The sequence below is a fragment of the Natator depressus genome, chromosome 10, assembly GCF_965152275.1.
Source record: "Natator depressus isolate rNatDep1 chromosome 10, rNatDep2.hap1, whole genome shotgun sequence".
Lineage (NCBI taxonomy): Eukaryota > Metazoa > Chordata > Testudines > Cheloniidae > Natator > Natator depressus.
In genome coordinates this window covers 33331725-33357079 of record NC_134243.1, presented here as the reverse complement: position 1 = coordinate 33357079, position 25355 = coordinate 33331725, and the positions used below count along the sequence as shown (strand labels likewise).

The following is a 25355-nucleotide window of genomic DNA, read 5'->3' as shown; positions in this document are numbered from 1 at the left end:
GCACTAGCCAGTACTAGTTATATACATAGGTGTCTTTATTATTTTGCAGTGGCTGGCTTTGTCCAGCAGGCCACACATTCATGGCATCCTTAGATAAACATCTTAAAATGGACACTAGTCTACAGGTACATCGTCACTGCAAGTGAAGGCGAGGCTGCAGCATGGGTAGGCATTTCTGTGCTGGGTTCAATCTAGCTAGGATCGGTAACAACTACCACTCCATACCCAAGGTCCCCAGTTGGTTTGTACTCAGGTACTAGCCCAAGGACTAGCCTGGGCCACCACGTCATCACTGCTGTTGGTACCCGTGCTAGATAGAGCTAGCCTACCCGCACTACAATCACAGCACCACTTTGTAGCAGAGGCATAGCCTGTGTGACAAGAGAACTGGTCCCGGTCAGTGTCAGATGTTTGCAGTCCCCCACTCTGCACAGGCCTGCAGAGTGAACATTGCAAGCCTGCCCGCTTGGATGAAATCTGACGGTGCAGCAGTGCACATGACGGTAGCTACAATTCCACCCCCTTTGATGGTGACGGGTGGGTATTGTCCCCTCCAGTGCCCAGCAGCACCCTCCCAGGAACACAGCGTCCCTTGGCCCCTTCAGGAGGCAGAACTGGCTCTAGCCCTAATGTAGTCTGCTTAGAATGGTGTTGCCAGGGTATCTGTGTCACTCCCATGAGGACCATATTTGGGTGATGGGAGTTAAATTGAAATAGGGCCCCTCTAGGATGGTGCCCCAGGGAAAGGTAAGGAGGTGGCTACCCAGTACCGCACACTCCCAGTTGGGTTGGCAAGAAATCCTGGTGCTTGGAGGTTCCTGAGTCTCTCCCAGCCGGTCAGCCATATAGGTACGGCTGAGAGAGCCATACAGGTAGCAGCAGTGGTGGCTGGGTTGGTGCCATTGGCAAGGACACAGCCACATGATCAGCCAGCAGAATGCTAAGAAATTGCCGCCGTTCCTTTAAACCCGTCCCTCGCAACACACTCAAAGCACGGGGCCTGCTGTTGGAAGAGCAGCCGTCCTTCCAGAGTCGCTGGTTCCTGACTGCGCAATGACATCATAGCACCAGAGCGCTGAGCACCTCAACCCCCCCTTACACTAGCATGCCTGCCAGATACACTCTGGCTTTCCTATTGAATTTTATTTAACCCTCCAGAGACTTTGGAGATATCTGTATATATATGCAGATAGAGTTACCTATAGTTACATGTATCTATCTATAAATACAGCCCATATAGATATAGATATATACATACACATCTGTATAAATGTGTATGTTTACAGATCTAGATCTATAAACATATGTATAAATTATGTATATATAACACAAATGTGTGTATGTATGCATATACAGTGCATATAGCTATAGATATGGAATGTATGTAATTATATAACAGCCTAAGGATTCATTTAGGTGGTGAATGAACAGGCCAGAACTCTAAGGGTTAAATGAGTTTGGCGCACCTGCAGTATGGAGACGATTGCATAATTCTCAGGATATGTATTTACCTGTTGTCCATGGCTGGTGTGTTGTAGGGTTGACAGTGGTAAAGCACTATAGACTTAAAGCTCAGTATTGCCCACAGCAGCGAACCTTCAGAATTGCCCAAGTGGGAGATTAGTTCATTCTGTGGTTCCTAGGGAGCAAGGCCCCCCTGGGAGAGATGACAGTGTCAGTGTGACAGGCTGGACAAGTCCGGAGGTCCCCTTCTGGAGGCCTTGCAGCCATGCCACACCCCACCCCAGAAAAGGGCAATAAAGAAGTCCTCCAAGCTGCCTAGAGTGGCTGCATGGGAAGCAGCCAATTGGGGCCCAGCAGGCTAGTATAAGAAATGCTGCAGGGCTAGACAGAGTGAGATCAGTTTCTTGCTAGATCTAGAGGAGAGTGGATGGTGTGCCTGGCTGGTGGAGGGAGCTGCAGGACCTCGGACAGGGCAGTGCTGCCAGAAGCCTGGGAGAGCAAGAAGGAGCTCCGGGCTAGCTGCTGGGACTTCACAAGGACAAAACTCTGAGGTGAGAGTGAAGAATGTGCTGGAGCACATGGGGAAGTGGCCCAGGGAATTAGAGCAGCAATGCAGCTTAGATAAAGGGATGTAGCATGGCTGCTATCTATAGGGTCCCTGGGCTGAGAGCTTGAGTAGAGGGTGTGGGTCTGGGTCCCCCTGCCAGCCACTGGGAAAGTGGCTTGGACTTTGAGGCACCCCAGAAGGGGAACTTACCTGTAGTGGCCCAGCTGGTGAGCTGTGGCCAGAAGGGCCCTGAGAGGGCAAAGACATTGCCCCCAGGGAGGGAGCTCTGGGGCATCACTCTATACCAGAGCAGGGACAGCTTGTGAGAGATGATACAGAGGGCCCTGAGAGAGGCCCCTGTTGGATTTGTACCCTAAAGCGTTTGCTTTGTTTTTATTTCACATACTGACTGTGTGTGACTCAGCCGGAGGGCTGAGTCACCAGGACCCACCATGAACAGAGAGAACAGGCATATGCACTGAGACAGGGGTCACTTGAATAAGGTGAGTGCACCCCATTACAGTCAGTCTGTGTTAGCTGTGCTGTTACCCCCACTCCTTGGGTTGTAATATGTGTCTGGGAGACAGTCACTTCTTGAATTCAAACACTGAATGAAGAAATTCTTCTCCCAAACGAATGGAGACCAAGCGGCTCCTCTACTGTAAACAGAGACCGGCTGTGGGGCAGGCCTGGCATGTACCATATACACCACGGACCTAACCACAAACCTCTCTACCCAACGGCTAGAGCGAGCTCCAGAAATAAGCAACCTCTAAGGAGAGCTTTGACTTTAGAAGCAAAATGGCACCACCCATGTTAACCCACTGCAACAAGGGCACCTCTCTGGGTGAGCATGCCCATTAATATACCCTTAGAATCCTGCCACACGGCAACTGCCCAGTTGCAGGCTGAGACCTTGTTTCCAAACTACAGCCTAAGTGTGCTCCACAGCATGACAGCGTAAGATATTTTTCAGCTTGCTGCCCCTTTTGATGGGTGTATGTATAAGTCCCACAATGCAAACAAACATACTTCAGGAGGCAGTGTGGCCTAGTGGTTAGGGCACTGAACTAGCACTCAGGAAACCTGGGGTCTTCCCAGATCTGCTGTTGGCCTGCTGGATGACCTTGGGCAAGTTACTTCCCCTCTCTGTACCTCAGTTTCCCCATCTGTGAAATGAGCTTATACTGACCTCCTTTGAGACCAAGTGCCCTATATAATCAAATTAGAATAAAACAACTGACCACTTCACATTCAAAACTGCTAAAAGCAAATGGGGGAGGGGTCATACACCCACCCTGGGGAAAGGAGAGAGGAAGGCAATATGCACACAGCCAGCAGTACTCAGGATGGAAAACACCCAGGCAACTGTTTTCAAAGTGAGCAGAGATGAGACCCGATGGGTTGAGCCAGCCCCACAGCAGGATGGACTGCCTGGAAGGACCTAGGTATCCATCAGGATGAGGCTTGGGGAGGAGGTCTTAAATTGCCATAGTCTGCACACCCAAACCAAGATGCCCACCTACTACTGCTCCCTGCACAAGCAGCCAGTTATGGAGCTGCCTTGATGTGTAGATGACAGTGATGCCGCCTGATATGGACTGGTGGGACTAGGCCAGCGTAGGGCAAGCAAGCTTGCATATGAGAGCACGTTTTCATACCACATAAATCTCTGGACCAAGAGAAGACATGAAGTAGGAGGAAGACTCCTGATTTCCCAGGGTTGAGAACAGACAGTTCTGACCCATCCCGCTGGTAGTGTCACTCCAGCATCCCTGCATGGGGTGAGGAGGGAGCGTGCTGCTGCTTTAAATCTGTAGCAAGAAGCCAAGCCGGGGGGACCAGAAGAAGGTCCTAGCCAGACCTCTGCTCTGGGGATGGAGGGACTGTAGGACTAGCCCGGCTTCCCTGCCTGGAGAAAAGTCTCTGGAGTGGGGCTAGAAGAAAGTGACCCTCTCTGTGAGGTGCTGCCACTGTCACATGGCCTCAGGTGTGGACGCATTCTGAGCCCACAGAAATAAGAGGCAAAGAAAGTGCCAGAGTGCAGCCTTTCAGCTTGCTGAGGTGTGGAGGTGGCGAGTGGAAGGACTACCTCCCCGGATGCTGAACAGCAATGAACCATCACACAGCCAGCCGCGAAGCACAGGTCAGCACAGTCCTGCAGTGCGAAGCAAAGTTGAAAACCTTTATAAATCATTTGCCTTTGCAGAGGAAGCAGATAACTGGTGTCTGAGGACTGTTTCAATGCAAACAGGAATGTAATGGGCATGGGCATGCTGTTGCCAAAGGGCCACACTCCACCATCCTTATTCATGCTGCGTAGTGCCTTACCCCACACATGGGCTACACCCAGAGTAAGGTACTGCTGAGTGATCACTTCATCCCTGGAACACAAGGGGCAAGCACCACAGTGAGCCTATGAAAATGGAAATCACCCAGCAAGGAAGCTGGAGCAAGAACCAGTAAAGGAGATCCCCTGCAGAACCGGGATGCCCCATTAAAATCCCTCTTAGGAGCCTGGAGTTCTCTGGGCAGAAATGTGGCAGATGAGTAGGGCCCTACCAAATTCACGGTCCGCTTTGGTCAATTTCATGGCCATAGGATTTTAAAAATAATAAATGTAATTATTTAAGCTATTTAAATCTGAAATTTCATGGTGTTGTAAATGTAGGGGGCCTGACCCAAACAGGAGCTGTGGGGTGGTCGCAAGGTTATTGCGGGGGGTTATGGTTCTGCTACCCTTACTTCTGTGCTGCTGCTTGCAATGGCGCTGCCTTCAGAGCTGGGCAGCCAGAGAGCGGCAGCTGCTGGCTGGGATCTCAGCTCTGAAGTCAGAGCCCCCGCCAGCAGCTGCGCAGAAGTAAGGATGGGATGGGATGGTATTCCCCTCCTTATTTCTCTGCTGCTGCCTGCAGAACTGGACCCTCAGTCAGTAGCCACCACTCTCCAGCCACCCAGATCTGAAGGCAGCACAGAAGTAAGGGTGGCAATACTGCAACACCCCTAAAATAACCTTGTGGCCCCCCTGCAACTCCCTTTTGGGTCAGGACCACCAATTTGAGAAACATCGGTCTGCTCTGTGAAATCCGTATAGGGTAAAAGCACACAAGACCTGATTTCACGGGAGGAGACAGGACTTCATGGTCCATGATGCGTGTTTGGTTTTTTTTTTTTTTTTTTTCATGGCCTTGAATTTGGTAGGGTCCTACAGATGCAGCATAGGAGAACACAGGGCAGCTGAGGTCTGCTGGGTCTGGAAGCCCATGCAGGAAATGTAAGGAGGAAGGATGTTGGGGGCAGGTCTGTGATAGCTCAAGGGAGAGCCAAGCAGTGTTAGCCACAACTGTGGGGTACTGATCTCAGCATTGGCAATACAGTCGGATTCAGACTGGGGGCAAAGGTGACTGCAGTTTGTAAAGAGGCTTTTAAGGAGACAGGCCCTCACCCAAAGCTAGAGAAGCCCAGGATAGTGCTCAGTTGCCCTGCAGGGCCAGGTAGATTACCTGGTGAATGCATAGCTTGCACTGGCTACAGAGGCAAGGACTGTGTGCATGGGGCCTCCTGGCTGGAGTCACAATCAGTGAGATGGGCCTCCTTAAACACCCAAGGGAAGCAAAACAGCCTGGTTAATGAAGAACCAGTGAGGGTCCTGCTGCCCTTGGTGCTCAGTACCAGCCCCAAGGTGCCAGTCCTGCTGCTCCCCAGAGCGAGGGAAGAGCTAGACAGAGAGACTGGTGTAGCAGAACATACTCTGGACCCAATGAGCAGGGCTCCCCTTGAAAGCTGGGGGCAGTGACTGTCTGCAGAGACCCTGAAGCTGGGAGCAAGGAAATGCAAACTCTCCCCACTGTCACATGACACAGGTCAGAGACTGTAACTGGAGGTAAATATGGCCCTTGTCATACTGACAAAATTCCAAAGTGCTTTATGAACTCTAGAGCTACATGGATCACTTTGGGCCCTGTTATTAAATGGCCACTTCTGGAGAAGAACATGTCAGTGTATTAATGCACAGTAACATACTCATTAGTTTAGGACACGTTTCAGAGTGGTAGCTGTGTTAGTCTGTATCAGCAAAAAGAACGAGGAGTCCTTGTGGCACCTTAGACTAACAAATTTGTCTGAGTATAAGCTTTCGTGGGCTAAAACCCACTTCATCAGATGCATGTCTCCTGCTGATAATAGCTCACTTTAATTGATCACTCTCATTATAGTGTGTATGGCAACACCCATTTTTTTTCATTTTCTGTGTGTGTATATACACACACATCTCCTACTGTATTTTCCACAGCATGCATCCAATGAAGTGGGTTTTAGCTCACGAAAGCTTATGCCTAAATAAATTTGGTCTAAGGTGCCACAAGTACTCCTCCTTAGTTAGGACAGGAAGTGAAGAAGTAAATTATGGTCTATTGAAACCCCAGGGAGAATTTATGTAGGAAGGATGAAATTACTCTGATGGCTTTAGGTGCTGCTATTTCAGCTAGAGCTGTCATCTTTGGGAAAGGCTCCTACTGGACAAAAGAGTCAGTCTTCATTGCATAGCAACTTGGTGACCTTGTCAGGTGGGGTCATGATGATGCCTGGACATTCAGGCTGTTTGTTAACTAGTTTTGCAGGCCAGAAGGACCCACAAAGTCAGAAGCAAGCCTGGAAAATTGGGCGGCAACCCTGTTCTCACCTTCCACCTAATGAGACTTCTCACTACTGGAAACTCAGGCCTTATCTTCAAGCTCAGAAAGCAGTTATGGTTAGAAAAGAGATTCTCTACCCTTCCGTGTTCATTGTCCCTCTTTAATGTCCAGATCTAATGCACTCAATGTTGAGATTTTTTTTTTCTCAGTTGCCAGCTCTGCAAGTGGGATCTGAGAGTCAAGCTGCTGATTCTTTCGCCATCCTCATCAATATTCTGGCCTCAAAACTATTGAGTATCTATATGTAGATTCAGTCAAATACTAAATAATATTAATACAAAGCCAGAGTGAAAGTGAATAGAGAACTAGATGAAGCAGTTGTATGCAGAGCTGATCAAAAACCAGAACGACTATCCTGCAGGAAATACCAATGTTTCAATATTTGTTTTTATCCCAAAGTCAAAATATCAAAACTTTTTATGGAACAAAACTGGCTGGGCTACATCTTCTATTAGGCACTGTGGCAGGTCAGCCACAAGGAGAGAGTGTCAAATGCAGTTTAGGGCCTACAGGAGAGAATGGAGTTGTAGTTCTGGTTTCTCCACAACCCCCCATGAGGCATCATGGTGGCTCAGGCAGATGATGATGAGAGCAATGTCAACCCCATTTGAAATGAAACATTTTTCATTTTTTTTTCTTGATGGAAAATGCACCAAAATTTTTTTTTCTCCCCCCCCCCCCCCCCCCGGGAAATTTACACAACCATATTTTCCAATGGGAAAACGTTTTGTTTGAAATTTTCCAACCAACTCTATTTGCATGTAGTATATGTGATCATTTATTGCTATGAATAAGAACCAATACCACTGGCTAAGCAAACTCTTAACCCCACAAAACCAGAACACATTAGAACAGAACACTCTTCAGATTGTTTTTAATAACTTGTAAAGTTACTATACAGGAATTCCAGCGCTGATCATTTTTAAAGGTGGAGATGTCTCTCTTTCTAGGAAGACATTTTAGCAATAATCTATCCTGGAAACAACTTTCTCTTATTTTCAAAAGATTGATTTTTTTTTTTTAAATAAATGGGACTAATACACTCGTGACCAGTTAAAGACCTTACTGTGAATGCTTCTTGCTTATATTATTGACTTGGTAGAGAGTTCAAAGTAATTGTTTTAAAAATATGGGGTCAGATCTGTGACTAGTGTAAATTGGCTAAGCTCAGTTTAAGTCAATGGGGCTGTAGAGTTATACCAGCAGAGGATTTGGCTGAGATTTCACAAGTGAGAAATGAGACGAAATGGCTTCCCTTCACAATATAAACAAGCACTGTGCAAAAATTTCTCACAAATTGCTTTTTGATGGAAATTTATTTTAACTCTCTATAAAGTCTTTTATGAGAATTGTCTGCTTTCCATGGAAAATTTAAATTTTCCATTGAAAAACCAAACACTTGAAAACCAAAATATTTCAATTTGGAAATGCTCCCGTGGTGGCTCATGGGATTTGTAGTTCAGTTACCTCCTGTCCCCATTCTCCTTTATGGGCCAATCTCCATGCCCAGACTACATCTCCCATGATCCACCACAGCAAAGTACTCCCATGATGCTCTGCCTCCCCTCCCCAAGCAGAAAGAGTGTGGTGCATCATGAAGGAAATAATCAGACCAAGGAACATAGCCTGTAGAGGAGAAGGGGAGCATGAGGTACCCATACTGCAACTCCCATGAAGCACTGCAGCATTTCCAAACTGGTGTGTGGTTTGTTTTGGGTTTTTTTGGGGGTCCGTTTTGGCCAAAAAATTTTGAATTTCTGTCCAAAGTCACCCTTTTTGGGGGGGGGGCGCTGTGGGGTGGCTTTTTTTTTTTTTGGACAAGCTCTACAGCCCTTCTCCCCAGCCCTCAAACCAGCATCCTGACAGGGTTTGAGTTCATGGCCAAGGAGGAGGGGATGGAAAGACCAGCAGAGACAGGCTCTGATATAATGAGGATAAGAAGCACTCAGTGCTGTAGGAAGCCACCAGAATGCAATGGAACCTCTTCAAACCCTCTGCTTCTCTCCTGTCTGCTGGTCCATTCTGAGCCATGATCAGCACAGGCCTTGAGGATGAGAAGGCTGCAAACTAGCCATGCTGCAGGCGCCATCATGTGGGGGTTACAGTCTCCTTTGAGCTATTTAGCTTCAAGCAGCAACTTAAACAACTATTTGGACAAACCCAAGTATAAGACTTGTGGCTGTAGTTCAGCACTAAATGTCTGTTCAAAGCCAAATTCTCAGCTGAAATTTTTGGCAGTGAGCTTTTGATTCTGCTGATGATGTATGGGGCAGAGCAGAATGGACCACACTTTACCATCCCACAGCTTTATTGGCTCTGCAGGGCTGGCAGGAATAAAATTGTATTTTTACCAGTAAGCTCAGTGAATACATCTCCTGGGCTGAGGGAAACAGCAGCAGGCACAGTATCCTCTTGCCACTTTTCGGATCATAACCACATGCTTAAATCCTTTGGAGACGCATCCTGAGATGCTAAGGGGGGAGAGGTTACCCTGGAGATGGCCAGACTCTTGCCACATGATCTGTGTGGGTGAGAAGACACTTACAGGACATGAATTTGGGTCTCACCCAAGCTCCAGGGATGAACTAGCTACAGAGCTGAGTTACCTTTGGTGAGGGTTATTGTGGGTGTTTGGTCCTGTCTGTGGAAGGGAGCGGTTAGTGACAAATAGTGAACCTACCTCATTTGTGTGGAGTCATTGCAGATAGTTCCCTTAAAAACATCCACTCAATGTGCAGCAATAGTCAAAAAAAAAAAAAGAGGCTAAGAATGTTAGCAAGCCTTAGGAAAGGGACAGATAATAAAACAGAAAATATCGTAACCCCTCTATATAAACCCCAGGCATGCCCACACCTTGAATACTGCATGCAGTTCTGGTCACCCCATTTCAAAAAAATATGAGAATTGGAAAAAGTACAGAGAAGGGAAACAAAAATTATGAGGGGGATGGAACATCTCTCCAGCTGAGGAGAGATTAAAAAGATGGGGACTGTTGGATTTAGAAAAGAGATGACTAAGGGGGAAGTGGGGGAGATTATGACAGAGGTCTGTGAAATCATGAATGGGGTGGAGAAAGTGAATAGGGAAGTGTTAGTTACCCTTCACATAACACAAGAACTATAAGTCACCTGATTAACTTAATAGGCAGCAGGTTTAAAACAAACAAAAGGAAGTACTTGTTCACACAATACACCCTGTGGAACTCATTGGCAGGGGATATGGGTTCAAAAAATAATTAACTGAGTTCATGGTGGATAGATCCATCAATGGCTACTAGCCCAGATGATCCGTGATGCAACCCTGTGCTCTGGGTGTCCCTAAACCGCCAATTGCTAGAAGCTGGGAGTGGACAACTATGGACAATCACTCAAAATTGCCCCGTTCTATATACTCCCCCTGAAGTTTCAGTCACTGGCCACTGTCAGAAGACAAGATACTGGGCTAGATGAACCCGCTACAGCTGTGCTTATCTTCTAATGTGCCTCGTCTTTAAAATTCCCATTTCAAGGCTCTAATCCAAGGGCCAAATTCTGACCTCAGATGAGCATGTGGGAGGATCCTAGAACTTGGCCTGTGTATTTAAACAGTTATCTCAGATGGACTGGGAGACCCTGTGGCCTAAGACCCCAACTGTTAACCTGGATCTCTTATGTAAGGAAAGACACCAAGCTAGGAAGGCTGTGAGGAAAGCAGTGAGCTGGACTATCTGGCTGCCATCATACAATCATGTTCCCCTCCACTTGTATGATCTCTCCTTCCCACATCCTAGAACATCGCATAGAATGCTGCTGTTGGAGATGCTTCTGCAGCACTCTTGTTTCACCCCCTTCTCCATGCAAACATCACAGGTACTAAAACAACACACATCACACCATGCACCTGCTTGTCCCTTTAAGCCTCGGTCCGTCCTGCCTCCTGGCAAGGTGTGAGGGCAGTGAACAGGTCTCTGGGCCTGTACTGTGCAGTTGCTCATGAATGCTGCTTCAGTCTGGAATGAACCTTTTCTCTCATAAGATGCAACATCCCTCTTGTTGGCAAAGGCTCAGCCTCCAAAGTTCAGTGTCCACCAATCAGAGTCACCCAGGCATGCAATATAGGTCATCTGTGGCCAGCCGGCCCTGCCCCCTCCCACGAATTGTTATCTGCTGGGAACCATAGCACTCCAATGTCTAAGCCATTGAGCTGAAGCTCCCATGGCACAAGCCAACACAGAGACTAGCTGGAGGGTCACACATTTACAGCACTGAGAACTAAATGAAACACCAGGAGACTCCTGATTGGTGATGCTGCACTTTTGAAAAGGATTTTCAGTTGAATTGAGAAGTCTTATTGCTCTTGCTGGGAAGAAGGAGGTAACTTTTGCTGTCTGCTTCCCTGCTGTTCCTGCTTCTGGCTGGATAGGATTCATTTCTTTTGCTCGCTGACATCGGACCTGTAACTGGAGAGGCTCTGAATCCCACTGTTGTACTCTTTAGGTTTAGTTATGCTAAATCTTGGCAAGAGAAGAGAAAATAGCAACGCTCTAGCACCCTGTTCATCTTGTGAAAACCTCTAGCTTTGGTAGGTCCACAGAACAAAAACATGGCAATAGAGAGAAGAAATGCCAGACCCCAAGCAAGGGTCTGAACTCTACATGGTGATCAGCAGAGAACCAACTCGGGGGGGCTTGTAAAATGAAAATATTCTTTGTTTTGTTTTACCAGCTGTGTTTAGTGAAGAGTAAAAATCCCCACGTTCTAGGACTTCACAGCATTCGAGTAGAGGATGCCGAATATTTGAGTGACACGGGCTGTTTTTCTCACTTCCTCATGTCTCCACTGCGGGCAGGGAGTGAATGGCCACTCGCGCAGACATACCCGCACTAGCTGTACTCTAGCTAGCTCACTAAACCTAGCAGTGACAAGGCAGCCGTGCGGGCTTCAGCATGGGTTTCACAAGCCCACCTGACTCTCCTGGTATGTTCTACAGCCAAGGCTGATGCTAGCACTGCAGTGTCCTCACTGTTCTTTGTCCTGAGCTAGCTGGAGTGCAGGAATGTCTATACGAGCTGCAAATCACAGCCCGGGCTGCAGCGTAGACATCCCCTAAGGAAGGGGAAAGGGAAAGAGATCAGTGAGCGAGAGAGAGCAGGGGAAGGTGCTGAGCTAGGACATGGAGAAGGGAGTGAAGAAAGATAAGACAGGGAGGCAGGAGAGTTTTACTGCCTGCTGTTCTGTGGCACCCATGCCTTCAGATGGAGCTGCGGGTACTCAGCACTTCTGAAAACCAAGCCTAAAATGTCTGTCCAGCTGCAATCCCCTGGTGCCATGGAAGGCCCAGGGTGCACCTGCTGTGCTAACTGCAGGTGGGTGGTAGCAGGTCCGGAGCGCCAGCTGAGCACTCCCCCACGTGTCCTGGCTGGGCACCCTGGCACAAGAAATGTTGATTCCCGGTAACCCAGTGGCAATGGATTAAGGACAAGATCCCTTCGTTGGTGCTAGAGCCCCCGATCTGCTGTTTATAGGTTCCTTGTTGTCACGTGGGCATTGTCTGCACATCAGTCACTAAATGACTGGAGAATAGCTAATGTGATGCTAATTTTTAAAAAGGGCTCCAGAGGTGATCCCAGAAATTACAGGCCAGTAAGCCTGACTTCAGTACCGGGTAAACTTGTTGAAACAAAATTGTCAGACACCTAGATGTTCGGGAAGAGCCAACATGGTTTTTGTAAAGGGAAATCCTGCCTCACCAATCTACTAGAATTCTTTGTGGGGTTCAACAAGCATGTGGACAAGGGGGATCCAGTGGATATAGTGTACTTAGATTTTCAGAACAAATTTGACAAGGCCCCTCACCAAAGGTTCTTAAGCAAAGTAAGCTGTCATGGGATAAGAGGGAAGGTCCTCTCATGGATTGGTAACTGGTTAAAAGATAGGAAACAAAGGGTAGGAATAAATGGTCAGTTTTCAGAAGGAGAGAGGTAAATAGTGGTGTCCCCAGGGGTCTGCACTGGACCCAGTCCTATTCAATGTATTCATAAATGATCTGGAAAAAGGAGAAAACAGTGAAGTGGCAAAATTTGCAGATGATACAAAATTGCTCAAGATAGTTAAGTTGGGGTGTGGGAGGAGGGCGGGCGAGGTGGAGGCTCCAACCAGGAGGGGCTTACCACGGGTGGCTCCCGGTCGGAGGCACAGTGGGGCTCAGGCAGGCTGCCTGCCTGTCCTGGCCCCACGCTGCTCCTGGAAGCAGCTGGCTGCTGACATGTTTCTGTGTCCCCTGGGGAGAATGGGGGTACCAGTTCTCCATCTGCTGCCCACAAACACTGCCCCCACAGCTCCCATGGGCCGGTTGCTGGCCAATGGGAGCTGCGGGGATGGTGCTGGGGGCAGGGGCAGCATGCGGAGACACCTCACACCCCCAAGGGGCCGCAGAGATGTGCCAGCAGCCAGCCGCTTCCGGGAGTGGCGTGGGGCCAGGGCAGGCAGGAAACCTGCCTGAGACCTGCTGTGTCGCTGGACTTTTAGCAGCCTGGAGATCGCGATCGACTGGCAGAGGCTCCAGGATCAATCCAGGTTGGTGACCACTGCCCTAGCCTCTGTTTGCCAGAAGCTAGGAATGGGCGACAGGAGTGGATCACTTGAGGATTACCTGTTCTGTTCATTCCCTCTGGGGCACTTGGCATTGGCCACTGTTGGCAGACAGGATACTGGGCTCGATGGATCTTTGGTCTGACACTGTATAGCCGTTTTTATGTTCTCTGTGACCAGAGCTGTTTTCTTTCCTCGTTGACAACCCCAGGAGAGAAAAGCGCCACTCCAAATTAAAGCTCTTGTCTGAGCTCCCATGCAGGGAGAAGTGAGGGTTTGAAGTCAGAGAAGGGGAGAAGGAAGCCCAGGGACAAAGCTGAAGACTGACAACTTGCCCCTGATGATTGGTGACAACATGCCATTTCTGACCTCTCACTCCCTGAGCTGGGACCACTGTGCAGGCAGAGAGCTCAGCCTCAGGGCTGGAGGGAGAGAAAGGAGTTCCTCATTTCGCTCACCAGCATCCCTTCCACCTGACTTCAAGGAACACCGCTAGACTCAACATCACAGTCCTCGGTGAATGCTGCATGGGGGGTGCTAAGAATCTGAGCTCCATGGCTAAGTGTCTGAAGTTGCACCAATGACTAATTCACAGGTTGTGCAAAAGGGGGTGAAGGCCACGTAGGGTGAAATCCTGGCCCCACTGAAATCAAGGGCAAAGCTCCCATTGAATTCAATGGGGCATGATTTCACCTCTAGAGTTCAGAAAAGGGCGAGCAACTGGAAAGGGGGATGGGGTCAAAACAGGAAATATCAGGGGGAAAGTCTCTGAGGCAATTCAGGGGTGGTGCCCAGAGACAAAACGTGACTCCTGGCAGGGATATGATGTAAAGCTGCCTCTCTCACCATGGCAGAAATCCCTGTGGCTCTTGGCAGCACACACAAAGCCCCCCCAGACCCTCCTCCCCATTGCTGTCAAACACCATTTCCCCATGCAAAGTATGTTTGAAATATTACCCAATTGGCACCATTTTATACAATATTCAGCTAGCTTGTACAGACTGAAGCCATAGGAATTCTCTGCTCAGAGTGGGGGTAAGGCCAGGGGTTGGGAGCTGGTTGATCTGGATTGCCTTCCTGAATCTGCTTCAGAGTCTCTGGGTAACCTTGTGCCATTCTCATACCCTCTGTGTGCCTCAGTTTCCCCATCTATAACATTAGAAGAAGACGACGACTTCCCTACCTCACAAGGGTCCTACCCAGGAAAGTACTGAAGCACCTGCTTAAATCCCACTAGCACTGATCAGGAATTTCTTGGTAACTGTTTTCTTGTTGAAAATGTTGATTAATCAAAATCAAAACAGGAAAGGATAAGTTTGGCCAAAATTCTCAACTCGAAGAAATGTTGAAAAGCAAGTTCTGAAATTGTCAAAATGTCCTGTTTTGACATTTTTTAAACCAAAAATTCTAGTTTCCCGGTTTGAAACAAATTTTAGTTTCAAAATTTGAGCTCATTATAGTAAAAAACCCCAACTTTTAAAATTAAAAAATAGTTGAAATTAAAGCAAAATGTTTGTTGATCCAAACCGTTTTTTTTTAAATCTCAAATATCTTCCTAGAATGGGAAAATCACTTCCTGCCCAGCTCTAAACCCCATTGATTTTAAGCAAATGTGTAAGTGGTGCCCTAAATTGGAGCCAGAGAGATTGCAGGGATTAATTCATTCTTATTTGTAAAGCATTTTGAGACCCAGGTGCAAAAGTATAACCCATATTGCCGGTGATATGTTTTGCTTTATATATGGATAATATATTATTCTATCTACAAATAATGTATTATTTCCAGATGAACATATTGCCTGTATTATATATATTTGTACCAATTATACATTTTACTTTGTTTCTATAATGACATTATACAGCATATGATATAGGATTGAAGTTACTCAGTGTAAAGCGATAGGTATAATAAATTATTATTCAGAGTAAATGCGATAAAATACATGGCTGTTTTCAGCATATTCCCGCCCTTTCCCATTGTATGCAATGGTTTCAGTTTTAGAACATGGAAACAGTTCTTTAAATGTTAGTGTTACACTGCACCCCTGAGCAGCTCATCAGGAGCCAGGACCGAACCTGGGATGGGTAGCTCTCAAAACATGAGCCTTTACTGCCCGAACTAACATAAGAACAGCCATCTTGGGCCAGGCCAATGGTCCAACTAGCCCAGTCTCCCGTTTTCTGACAGTGGCGGTGCCAGATGCTTGAGAGGGAATGAACAACACAGGGCAATCATCAAATGATCCATCTCCTGTTGTTCAGTCCCAGCTTCTGGCAGTCAAGACACAGCAATGAGGAACCAGGCTGTAGCAGGCTCATCAACCTTTGTGTTTCTGTGGCCCAGCCACTGTGCCACTGGAGGGTGACAGGGCACTGCACTGAGTGGGTTACACTGGCAGTGTGCCTGATCGCTTGTGCGGAGATGTTTCCCACACATCTTTCCCTCACAGTGGTTGTCCTGAGGCCCAGACTCTCCATGTGTCTCTTCATGGGCTCTTTGTGCAGCGTCCTCTGCAGCTGGGAGGGTTGCTTGTCTCTTTCTAAGTGCCAGGTGGATCAGGCCTGAATCCTGGGACATGCTGAACACAACTCCTCCCTGTGGCCTCTTGGTGATATCAGTTGTCCATGCTTCTCAGCAGATGGCTCCAGGTTTGATCCTGCAGAACCTCACCTCAGTAATCTTTGCCATTGACTTCAGGAGGGCTAGTTACATGAGTAGCCTCACTTGAAGTATTCCTCACTTGAGTAAGGGGCTTCAGGATCAGGCCCTTATGCCCTGATCCCATGAAAGTCCACTGCAAAACTCCCATTGATTGTAATGGTGCAAGATCAGGCCCTTGATGAGTTTCCTACTGTCCCTACCAGCTGGGGCATGTAATGTTCCCCTGCTGCCAGCCCCGTTGTGCCAGTCTGCCCAGTCTCTGAACCTGGCCTTGCACCTCTCAGCTTGCCCATGTATATCATGGGGATCATGGCAAAATCTCCAATTGATTTGTGTTCTAAAAGAAGTTGTAAAAGGGGAACCTGCAAAAATGCAAGCACGTCTATTCCACATGCAAAAACTTGCCCGTGTCCACACAAATTGCCAATTTGCTTGCACAAAAGAAATAATTGCAGTCACAATGGCCTGCTTGGAGTGTGTGAGGGCATGTTTTTGTGGAGGCATGCACATTTTTGGGGAAACACTACTGCCTGTAAAAAGATGCCTGGAAAAACTAACTCAAAATTCACTAAGCAAATATGTCTTCAAAATGGAGTAGAAAAACATTCCTTTCAAGACCTTGCATAATTTGGGTAGGGTCAGTCTGAGGGGACTTTTATGTAATAATCCAAGATGACCAGGAAGGGTGGAATCGGTTAAATACTTATGGCTTTGTGGTGCTTTGAATATGAGGTACTAGGAGATCCTGGAATTACTCCGAATTTGTCCATCACCACTTAATAGAATTCTAAAGCACAATATCCACTGGGACATGTGTGGTCATCCGGGTGTGAAGCTCCTACAGAACCACTGTTCAGTGAGGTCTGCCCCAGCTCCTACTGTAGTCAATGGGCGTCTTTCTGTTGACTTCAGTTGAAGTTGGATCAGGACTTTAACCCTATTGTGCACCACAAGCAATGCACATTTGGTGGGGTGGCCCACTGCACCATGTGGACAGAGGTCCAGCCATAGGGCCGTACATAATCAGGCAGCCAAAGGGTGAGGCTCGTTCCACTCTGGGTATAGTCAGGAGGGCAGCAATCAAGTTCGTATAATTTCTTCCATCTCACAGATGAATGATCTGACTGAGGGAGTCTCCTGCCTGTCTAGCACCAACTCAGACTTAGTTAACATTGGGCACCTGGGTCAGTCACAGACCGGACTGTTTTGTTCCACATATTCAGTACCAGGGGTTCTGAAGGCTAAGCACAACCCTAGCAGCATAAGTAGCATGTGTGCACCTGCATATCCATGACCCTGGCCCAGCGCGATTCTGTCGCTTTGCCCTGCTCTTGCAAATGGCTGAAGCAACGTTGGAAAGTTTCCCTGAGCTCGGAACATTTAGCTAATTGTGTGGGACAGGGCAGCTCTTGTTCACTCTTCAGCTGGGACATTAGTTACAGCGGGGAGCTCAAATTCTAGTGCTTGTTCACTTCCTTTTGTTATTTCCCCTCTCTGCAGATGGGGAGATTACGTCCAAGCCAATGGTGCTGTTCTTGGGACCGTGGAGCGTTGGCAAATCCACCATGATAAACTACCTCCTAGGGCTGGACGACACGCCCTACCAGCTGTACACAGGTAATGTGTGCTCCGGCTCGCCCATTGTTTCTGCTTAATGTGCTGTGCAAAGGGTACAAGCAGGCACTGTCACTCGTACATTCACTTCTCAAGTCAATTCCAGCCAGAGCTTGGCTGGTAAACATTGTCCCCAGCTGCTCTTTGAACCTCTCTTTTTACTCATTGCAACCTCCCAGGCTGTTAGGTGACAGCCATCACTCTGGTCAGGGAGGGCTTGAATCCTTGCAACCCTGCCCCTGTAAGAGTCAGAGGAGTTGGTACAGAGAAAGACAGATGAGATTCCTCTTCACCCCCCAGGATCAAGCTGTGCATCTGCCGAAGCAGCATTCCTACTTCCTGCAGTCCAGAGGCTCAGGACTGAGATCTTCCATCCCGATAGGGCATTGCACTGCAGGTCACTTTCCAGGCCAGCAGAGTAACAATCTTCTAACAAGGGGAACTTGCCCTTTTCTTCTATCCGTCCCCTCCATGCATGGAGCCAATTAATTTACTTTAACAACAGGCATGACATTTCCCATCTCCTCTTCTCAGCTCCCACTCCCTTTTATCCCTGAACACCGCTGAGCGTAGCACTGCTGAATTAAAACCTGTACTGAGCTCTGGGCATAGGGAGAATCAAGGCACTAGAAAGCAGAGCAGGAGCTGGTCCTTTATAATGCTTTTCACACTCGTGATATCTCAGTGTAGATTAACCACTGCAGGAAAAAATTGCACTCGTGCATCCATGAAATAGCTACAACCTGGTCTACACTACAGAGTTTAGGTCAAATAGGCTGCCTTATGTCAACCTAACTCTGTAAGCGTCTACACTAAAATGTAGCTGCCACCGGTGTAATCCACCCCCTACACCAATTTAACAACTCCACCTCCACGAGAGGCGTAGCCCGTAGGTTGATGTAGTTAGGTCAATGCAGTGTCAGTGTAGACACTATGTCACTTACATTGACACTTGCTGCCTTTCGGATGCAGTCCCACGATGCTCCACACTGACAGTCCTGGTGAGGACACGCACCTCTGACACAAGGAGTGTAGCGTGGACATGCAAAGCAATTTAATTACTGTGGTGGCTGTACAAACTAACTTAGGTTGACTTAATTTTGTAGTGTAGACTTGCCCTACGTTTCCTCAAGACATTCTACAAGGCATGAGGTACATGATATTGCAAGATGCTCTCTGACCATACCTGTTGCTTTGGATCACCCTCTGTATATTCATGAGTAAGCAGTATCCTCCCCAGATAGTCTCAGACACCGAGTCTGACTCATTTCCAGCAGGAGAGCTTAGACTTTACAGCTCACCTTCTCTGCTTCTCTTGTTACTGGACAGGGGCTGAACCCACCACCTCTGAGTTCACAGTCATCATGCACGGCCCAAAGCTGAAGACCATCGAGGGCATTGTGATGGCTGCTGACAGTGCACGCTCCTTCTCTCCCCTCGAAAAGTTTGGGCAGAACTTCTTGGAGAAGCTGATCGGGATAGAGGTGCCTCATAAGCTTTTAGAGCGGGTCACCTTTGTAGACACACCGGGCATCATTGAAAACCGCAAGCAACAGGAACGAGGTAGTAACCTGCTTTGTTCATTGTAAGAAAGACCAGAAAAGAAGGAGCATTATAAATGTGAGATAATAACAGTCCCTTGCTCTTCTACAATGCTGTTCATCAGTAGATCTCAAAGCGCTGTAGTATTTTCCCTGTTTTACAGGTGAGAGAAAAAAGTGACAGTGGCTGATCCAGGAAGAGAACCAAGGTCTCCTGAGGCCCAGATGAGGCTGTATTTATTAGGTCACACACAACAAAGGGCCAGTGAGGAGGTGTTGCTGGGCGTTTATTTTTATATTGCAGAAGCATCAAAATTTTGCCCGCCTGTGTTTATAATGGCCACCTGACACAGGCCTCAGGGACACACCCAATATTCATAAAATAGAGCAGATAGGGCATACTTCCTCTTTAATATGGAGGGGCAATGTTCAGAGACTTAAGCAAGAAGGGGGTGTTTGTGGCCTTTGGGCTGTATTTAGCCTATGGGCTGCACTTTGCCAATTATTTTCTATCATATTCTTAAATCTTTGATCCAGGCCCCTGCCAAAACCTCTGTGTTAGAGCAGGACACGATGGAATGCTGGAACACCACAACTTCCAGGATAACGTATCTCACAACTGGGGTAGCACTGCTGGGGTTTGTCACCCCATAGACTAGATACATTAGGCAGCATTGGAGTGGCCAAAGCATAGCCTTAGAAAACAATCAGAGCACAGATAATCAACAGCAGGCTACAGAGAAAAGGAAAGTTTCGAAGTGACTTGGAAGGAATTTAATTCCAGAAGAAGCAAAACACACCCCCAACCACTAGGAGGCAGCAGTGTGTACATCAGAGTGGGCCCAGAGGTGAAAGGCAGTACCACCATATTAATAAAATGTTTGAATTGTCTACTAAAATCTGTTATTTACCTATATGCTCATCAGTGCATTAATTACACGGCATCCCCACCTCCGTTCTCTCAATATCTACCTTAAATCCAGGGGGAAATCCTGTCCCAATGGCAAAACTCCCATTGACTTTACTGGGGCCAGGATTTTATCAGAGAATGCCAGCTAAGGCACCAGTGCTAAGTGAATATAGACTGATTGTGGACATTGGCGCCAAGCTGTTCTGCGATGGTTTTAGTAGCTGAGAAACGAGATTTCCCACTGCATGAGGTCTAAGTCTGAAGGGGTCTGAGACATGGTAGGCCTGTGTCGTATCTATGCTGGTGACTGAATGGATTGGTCCTGTGTTAGATGTGGGGAGCTGAACATTTCTGGTTGATTTTTCTCTCTCCTTTCCCAAAGGTTACCCATTCAATGACGTGTGCCAGTGGTTCATCGACAGAGCCGACCTCATCTTTGTCGTCTTTGACCCTACAAAGCTGGATGTGGGTCTGGAGCTGGAGATGCTGTTTCGTCAGCTGAAGGGCCGGGAGTCTCAGATAAGAATAATCTTGAACAAAGCGGACAGTCTCGCCACCCAGGAGCTTATGAGAGTCTATGGCGCCTTGTTCTGGAGCTTGGCTCCTCTGATCAATGTCACTGAACCTCCCAGGGTCTATGTCAGTTCCTTCTGGCCCCCGGAATATCACCCTGAAACCCACAAGGATCTGTTCCTTAAAGAAGAGATCTCGCTCCTAGAAGACCTTAACCAGGTTATTGAAAACAGGCTGGAGAATAAGATTGCCTTCATCCGCCAACATGCCATCCGGGTTCGCATCCACGCCCTCCTGGTTGACCGCTATCTGCAAACCTACAAGGACAAAATGACTTTCTTCAGTGATGGGGAGCTGGTATTCAAGGACATTGTGGAAGACCCTGACAAGTTCTACATCTTCAAGTCTATCCTGGCAAAGACCAATGTCAGCAAGTTTGATCTCCCCAACCGTGAGGCTTATAAGGACTTCTTCGGCATCAATCCCATCAGCAGCTTCAAGCTGCTAGCTCAGCAGTGTTCCTACATGGGAGGATGTTACCTGGAGAAGATCGAAAGGGCCATTACTCATGAGCTTCCTGATCTCTTGGGGAGTATTGGCTTGGGGAAGAAGCCCAGTGTTCTCTCCTGTGACACAACTGGCTGTGGTGAAACCCCAAGGAACCGCTATAGGAAACCATAACATGCTATGTACTAACATAACCATTCATGTTTTCCTGTTGGTGAATGAGCTTATGTCTTATCTGTCCAAGAAGCCATGGTTTATTAACCCTTTGAGTGCCACACTGGCAAGAGCTACGGTACAACGAGGACTTTGAGTCATTGACATTAATGGCAGAGGAAGCAGGGTGGGCATAGAAAAGAGAATAAAGAACTGTGAATTCCTGACGTTATCTTTGTTATTTTAAATAGAAAGCAATGTTTAAGCTGTAAGTAAAAGCAACAAATGGTGAACTAAAGCTTTAGCTGCTTTTTCACTGGTACTGAAGTTCATGAGTGTGGAACAAGAAGTTCAACCTTTGCATACACTAAGCAGACAGGGAGTAGGAAACGCAGACTCTGGAATGATAACCTGGAGAAAGGCTCCGACACCTTGACCTGGAGAACTGGAGAGGGTCACCACTGGGGAGAGAGAGATCCAGCAGAGTAAATGTCAGCTTTTGGTGGCTGTATATAGGCATGAGGACCACAGATACATAAATAATCTGTTTTTTTTTTTCTTTCCAAGACTTGTAGGCCATCAGGTTCAGTTCTTTGTGAGCTCCGTTTGGATGACAGTTGAGCTATAACTCAGAATCTTTAGCATTCACCCAGGTATTAGCCCTCTCCTATCCCCAGGGGTAGGGAAAGAAAGACCCCCTGTCTGTGTTTAGACTGGATTCGGTCCAATCTCTGGAAACATATGGCATTGTTAGCACCAAATGCATATCCCAGGTGGGATTTGGAAGTCTGGCTCAGAAGGAGAAATGGACTGGAGCTGAAAGAGCAATGGCACTTGAGTTACATTTGAAAGACAGTGGCTGTAACTCAAGAAAGTTCAGAAGAAAGCCTTTGAAAGCACCGGTCTGTCCCTGTGCCTGAGAAGAGGCAGGGAGCTTAGTGTATGCATTTGCCGTTAGCGTCATGCAGTTGTTGGCAAGTCAAGCACAAACCTTGTTAGGGCTCAGAGGGTTAATCGATTTGCATTTTGACCTTGTTTATGCCAGTGTTGCATGTTTTCTCCAAGTCAGATCCCTGTGTTGTTGTTCAGTTTGGAGGAAGACAGGAACACCCGCCGTTTCACAGCTGTTGCCTGTTTTCTCTTCCAAACTTTTTGCTGTAGGTTAGGCAGTCGAAGGTGTCTGGGCCCTATCTTATTTGGGCTGAACCAAGCAGTCATATTTATTTGTTGGCGTTGCCATGTTGTTCACCTGCCCCAACACACCAACACCCAAAATTGTGAGTTGCAGGAAATGATGCCATCAGAACCAGTTCTAGCCTCTCTGTGGACATAGTTCATTGTAGATGGCAACTAAGGCACAGGGGAAGTATGGGAGCCCTCTTCACCAAGCAGGTGTTGTTTGGTTGTAATGACCCAGCATGGCTGGTGGTTGAGCTAAGCACTAACTGAAGAAGAAGGTGGATATTGCCCTGAACGGTGAATGGTGTACGAGACCTGGTAAATAGCCTTTCCTCACTATTCTCCCTGTCAAATGGACCAGAGGCTGGTCTTCAGAGAACCTTCTGAGTGGAAGTACTCACTGTAACATGCCTATGGGCCTTATCTGCTCGGGGTCAAGAATACAATGAAATGCAAAGCAAGGCAAAGATAGAAAGACAATAGGAAATAAGAGAGCCATATGTTGGCTTTTTAAAGAAGAAACTTGAGCAGATACGAAAGCGGAAGGTGCTGACCAGAGCCTGTTGAGAGCTTGGCATGGGGTCCGAAAGGCAGCACCTCTCTGATTCACATGTGAGAATAGAGATGGAGCTGTCGCTACAGGAGAACCAAACGTATCTAGCACTGGTCTGGAATTCAGCTTCCTTGCTGCTGAAACCTTGAGTTTAAAAGAAATGGTCTTTTAAAGCAATCCAGGTGAGTTCTAGTGGACATTGTTTCATGGGTGCTTGACTTGATCCAAATGTGTCACCCTGGAGGACACATCCGATGGGTAACGCGTCCCCAAAGGCTGGGTGCTGGAGAAGAAACAAGTACATCGATGAGTACTGCAAGAGGGCAGGTTACATGCTGAGGGATTTTGTGCACAGCACCGAAAGGAACAGGGGCAGCTAATGAAGGCAAAAAGAGGCGTCAGAGAAACTGGCATCCAAAATAGCACAAAGAAAAGTGACATGCTGGTGAGTCAATATATAGTGAGGTCTCAGACTGCCTTGGAGCTGCTTCCTCCATTCACTTCTATTCTTCTTTTGCTCACTTCCTTTTATGTTACCCCATTGCTCCTCCTCCTCATCCTTCTTTGTCTTGGTCACCCACTCTTTCTCACGTCTCATTGTTCTCCATTAAGCTTACCGGCTGCTCCTGTCACTTGGCCTAGTTTGCATGGTTTTCTTAGGAGTGAATGAAAAAGAAACTGTCAAAACTGTGCTAATTTTGCCACTGCTTCTGCCATCACATTGTTTTATTGTCACCATAAGCAAATAAGTCTGTTAAACTTTTCTAATTTTCTGTGCCATATTCTTCCTGCTTGTTCTTTGCCTTTTTGTTTCTCTTTGCTGTGCTGTCATCTTCTTTTTGTCTTCCCCTTTTCTTCAGTCTTTCTCCTGCCTTTTCTTTCCTCCGTTTCTTGCCATCCTCTTTTCACTATACCCAGGTCCTTCCTTCCTAGTTCCCTCTAGGTCACTAGCATCCTGCCGGGCATAAAGCTACTGCTCTCCTTTTGGGTGTTGGTGTAGGTGAGGATTATGGTGTGGCTGGTGTTACCAACACGATATAGACGGAGGAATGGTGGCAGCATTGAGGAGGATGGAGGATGTAAAGCATAGTTGTCTACAGGTACTGGGCCTGTTGGTTGACGTCCTGTTGGGTAAGCATTCGTTGACAATGAAGATCTCTGCATATACTCAAGAAAATTTCCTGTAATTGGATGAGTTCACCTTTTCACATGCAACTGACACAAGCACAGTACTGGCTCAAAAGCCCAGCATAGAGGCTCATGCACTGATCGTAACTACCTTCCCAACTGAAAATTTACACTAGGATTCTCTTCTTAAAAGCACTCCTGGCGCTCCAACTTTAACCCCCCTGTGGCCTGACATAAGGTGACCCTTAAGAAACAATGGACCTAAGAAGTTGAAGAGATATTTTTGTGCATTTGTTTAACTGCACATCTAGCTGGGCCCACTCTCAGCTCTGGTTGGCTGCCACAGCCTTTGTTGGGAATCTGACACATTTCTGATGGCCTTTCTTCCCAAGCCCCTTGACACTTGAAATGACTTGCATGGCCACAGCAAGTGATTGTTAGTCTAAGGAGGACTGTAGTTCAAAGCCCACCTTACCTGGCCCAGTCTGATTACAAAGCAGGCTCCTACCATCAATCTGACTGTCTCTGTTCTATGAAACAAAATTAACTTGATTAGAAACAAAATATAAAGCATGACATGAGTGATGTGTCTCTGAGTTACAGGAAATGCATCAGGAATGAAAACAGGGAGCCTGAAGACTTTTTTTTAATTTTGCTAAAAAACCCAACATCCCTAAACCCACTGTTGTGTGCTTCTTTTTTAACAGGAATCTGGACAGACACATTATAAGGAATTACATGCTGTAATATATTCCCAATTAGGTGTTCATGATAATGTGCATTTGGATAAAATTGTTGGTCCTGTACATCAACCCATTTAATAAAATCAGTATTTTTCAAACACATTCCACGGCTATATTTGCTTTGTTTGCCTGTCCACAGAGGTGCTGGAACCATGGACTTGCTTCTCTTGAAGTCAATGGGAGTTTTGTAATTGGCTTCAAAGGGAGCAGGATTGGGCCCCATGCAGTAGAGCGATGCTTATACAAAACCAGGGGACGAAAGGACAGAATCCCAGATTGCGCCTCTGAGTTCCAAAGGGAAATGAAATGTTGCCCTCAGATGCACACAGGTGGCTCTGGTTAACGTTCACGCTGCTAACAGAAAGCATAGAGCAGTGCCCAAACTGGACGGGGAGATGATGGTGGAATAGGGAAGCATGAGAACACCCAGCTTTCAGCCTTTGCCATACCGCAATCCCATGTTACAAAAGAAGGATGTTTTGGACCCACACCCTCCCAGTGAGCCATAGAGAAGGGGAGAGCTCTCTTCATAGCTCCCCACACATGGCATAGTGGATCATCTTAGCTTTAGGGGCGAGG

The 25355-nt window shown here is 47.2% G+C and overlaps 1 protein-coding gene across 3 annotated transcripts in view; it reads left to right on the top strand.

The window, feature by feature from the left end:
- Positions 1-23814, top strand: part of SRL (sarcalumenin) — a 92488-nt gene extending 68674 nt beyond the window's left edge. For all 3 annotated transcript variants that reach the window (XM_074965694.1, XM_074965693.1, XM_074965695.1), the window contains 3 exons: positions 17436-17552; positions 18879-19112; positions 20383-23814. In XM_074965694.1, coding sequence (XP_074821795.1) covers positions 17436-17552; positions 18879-19112; positions 20383-21194 — 1163 coding nt within the window. In that variant the 3' untranslated portion in view covers positions 21195-23814. The remainder of the gene's footprint in view (positions 1-17435; positions 17553-18878; positions 19113-20382) is intronic.
- Positions 23815-25355: the final 1541 nt, after the last annotated feature.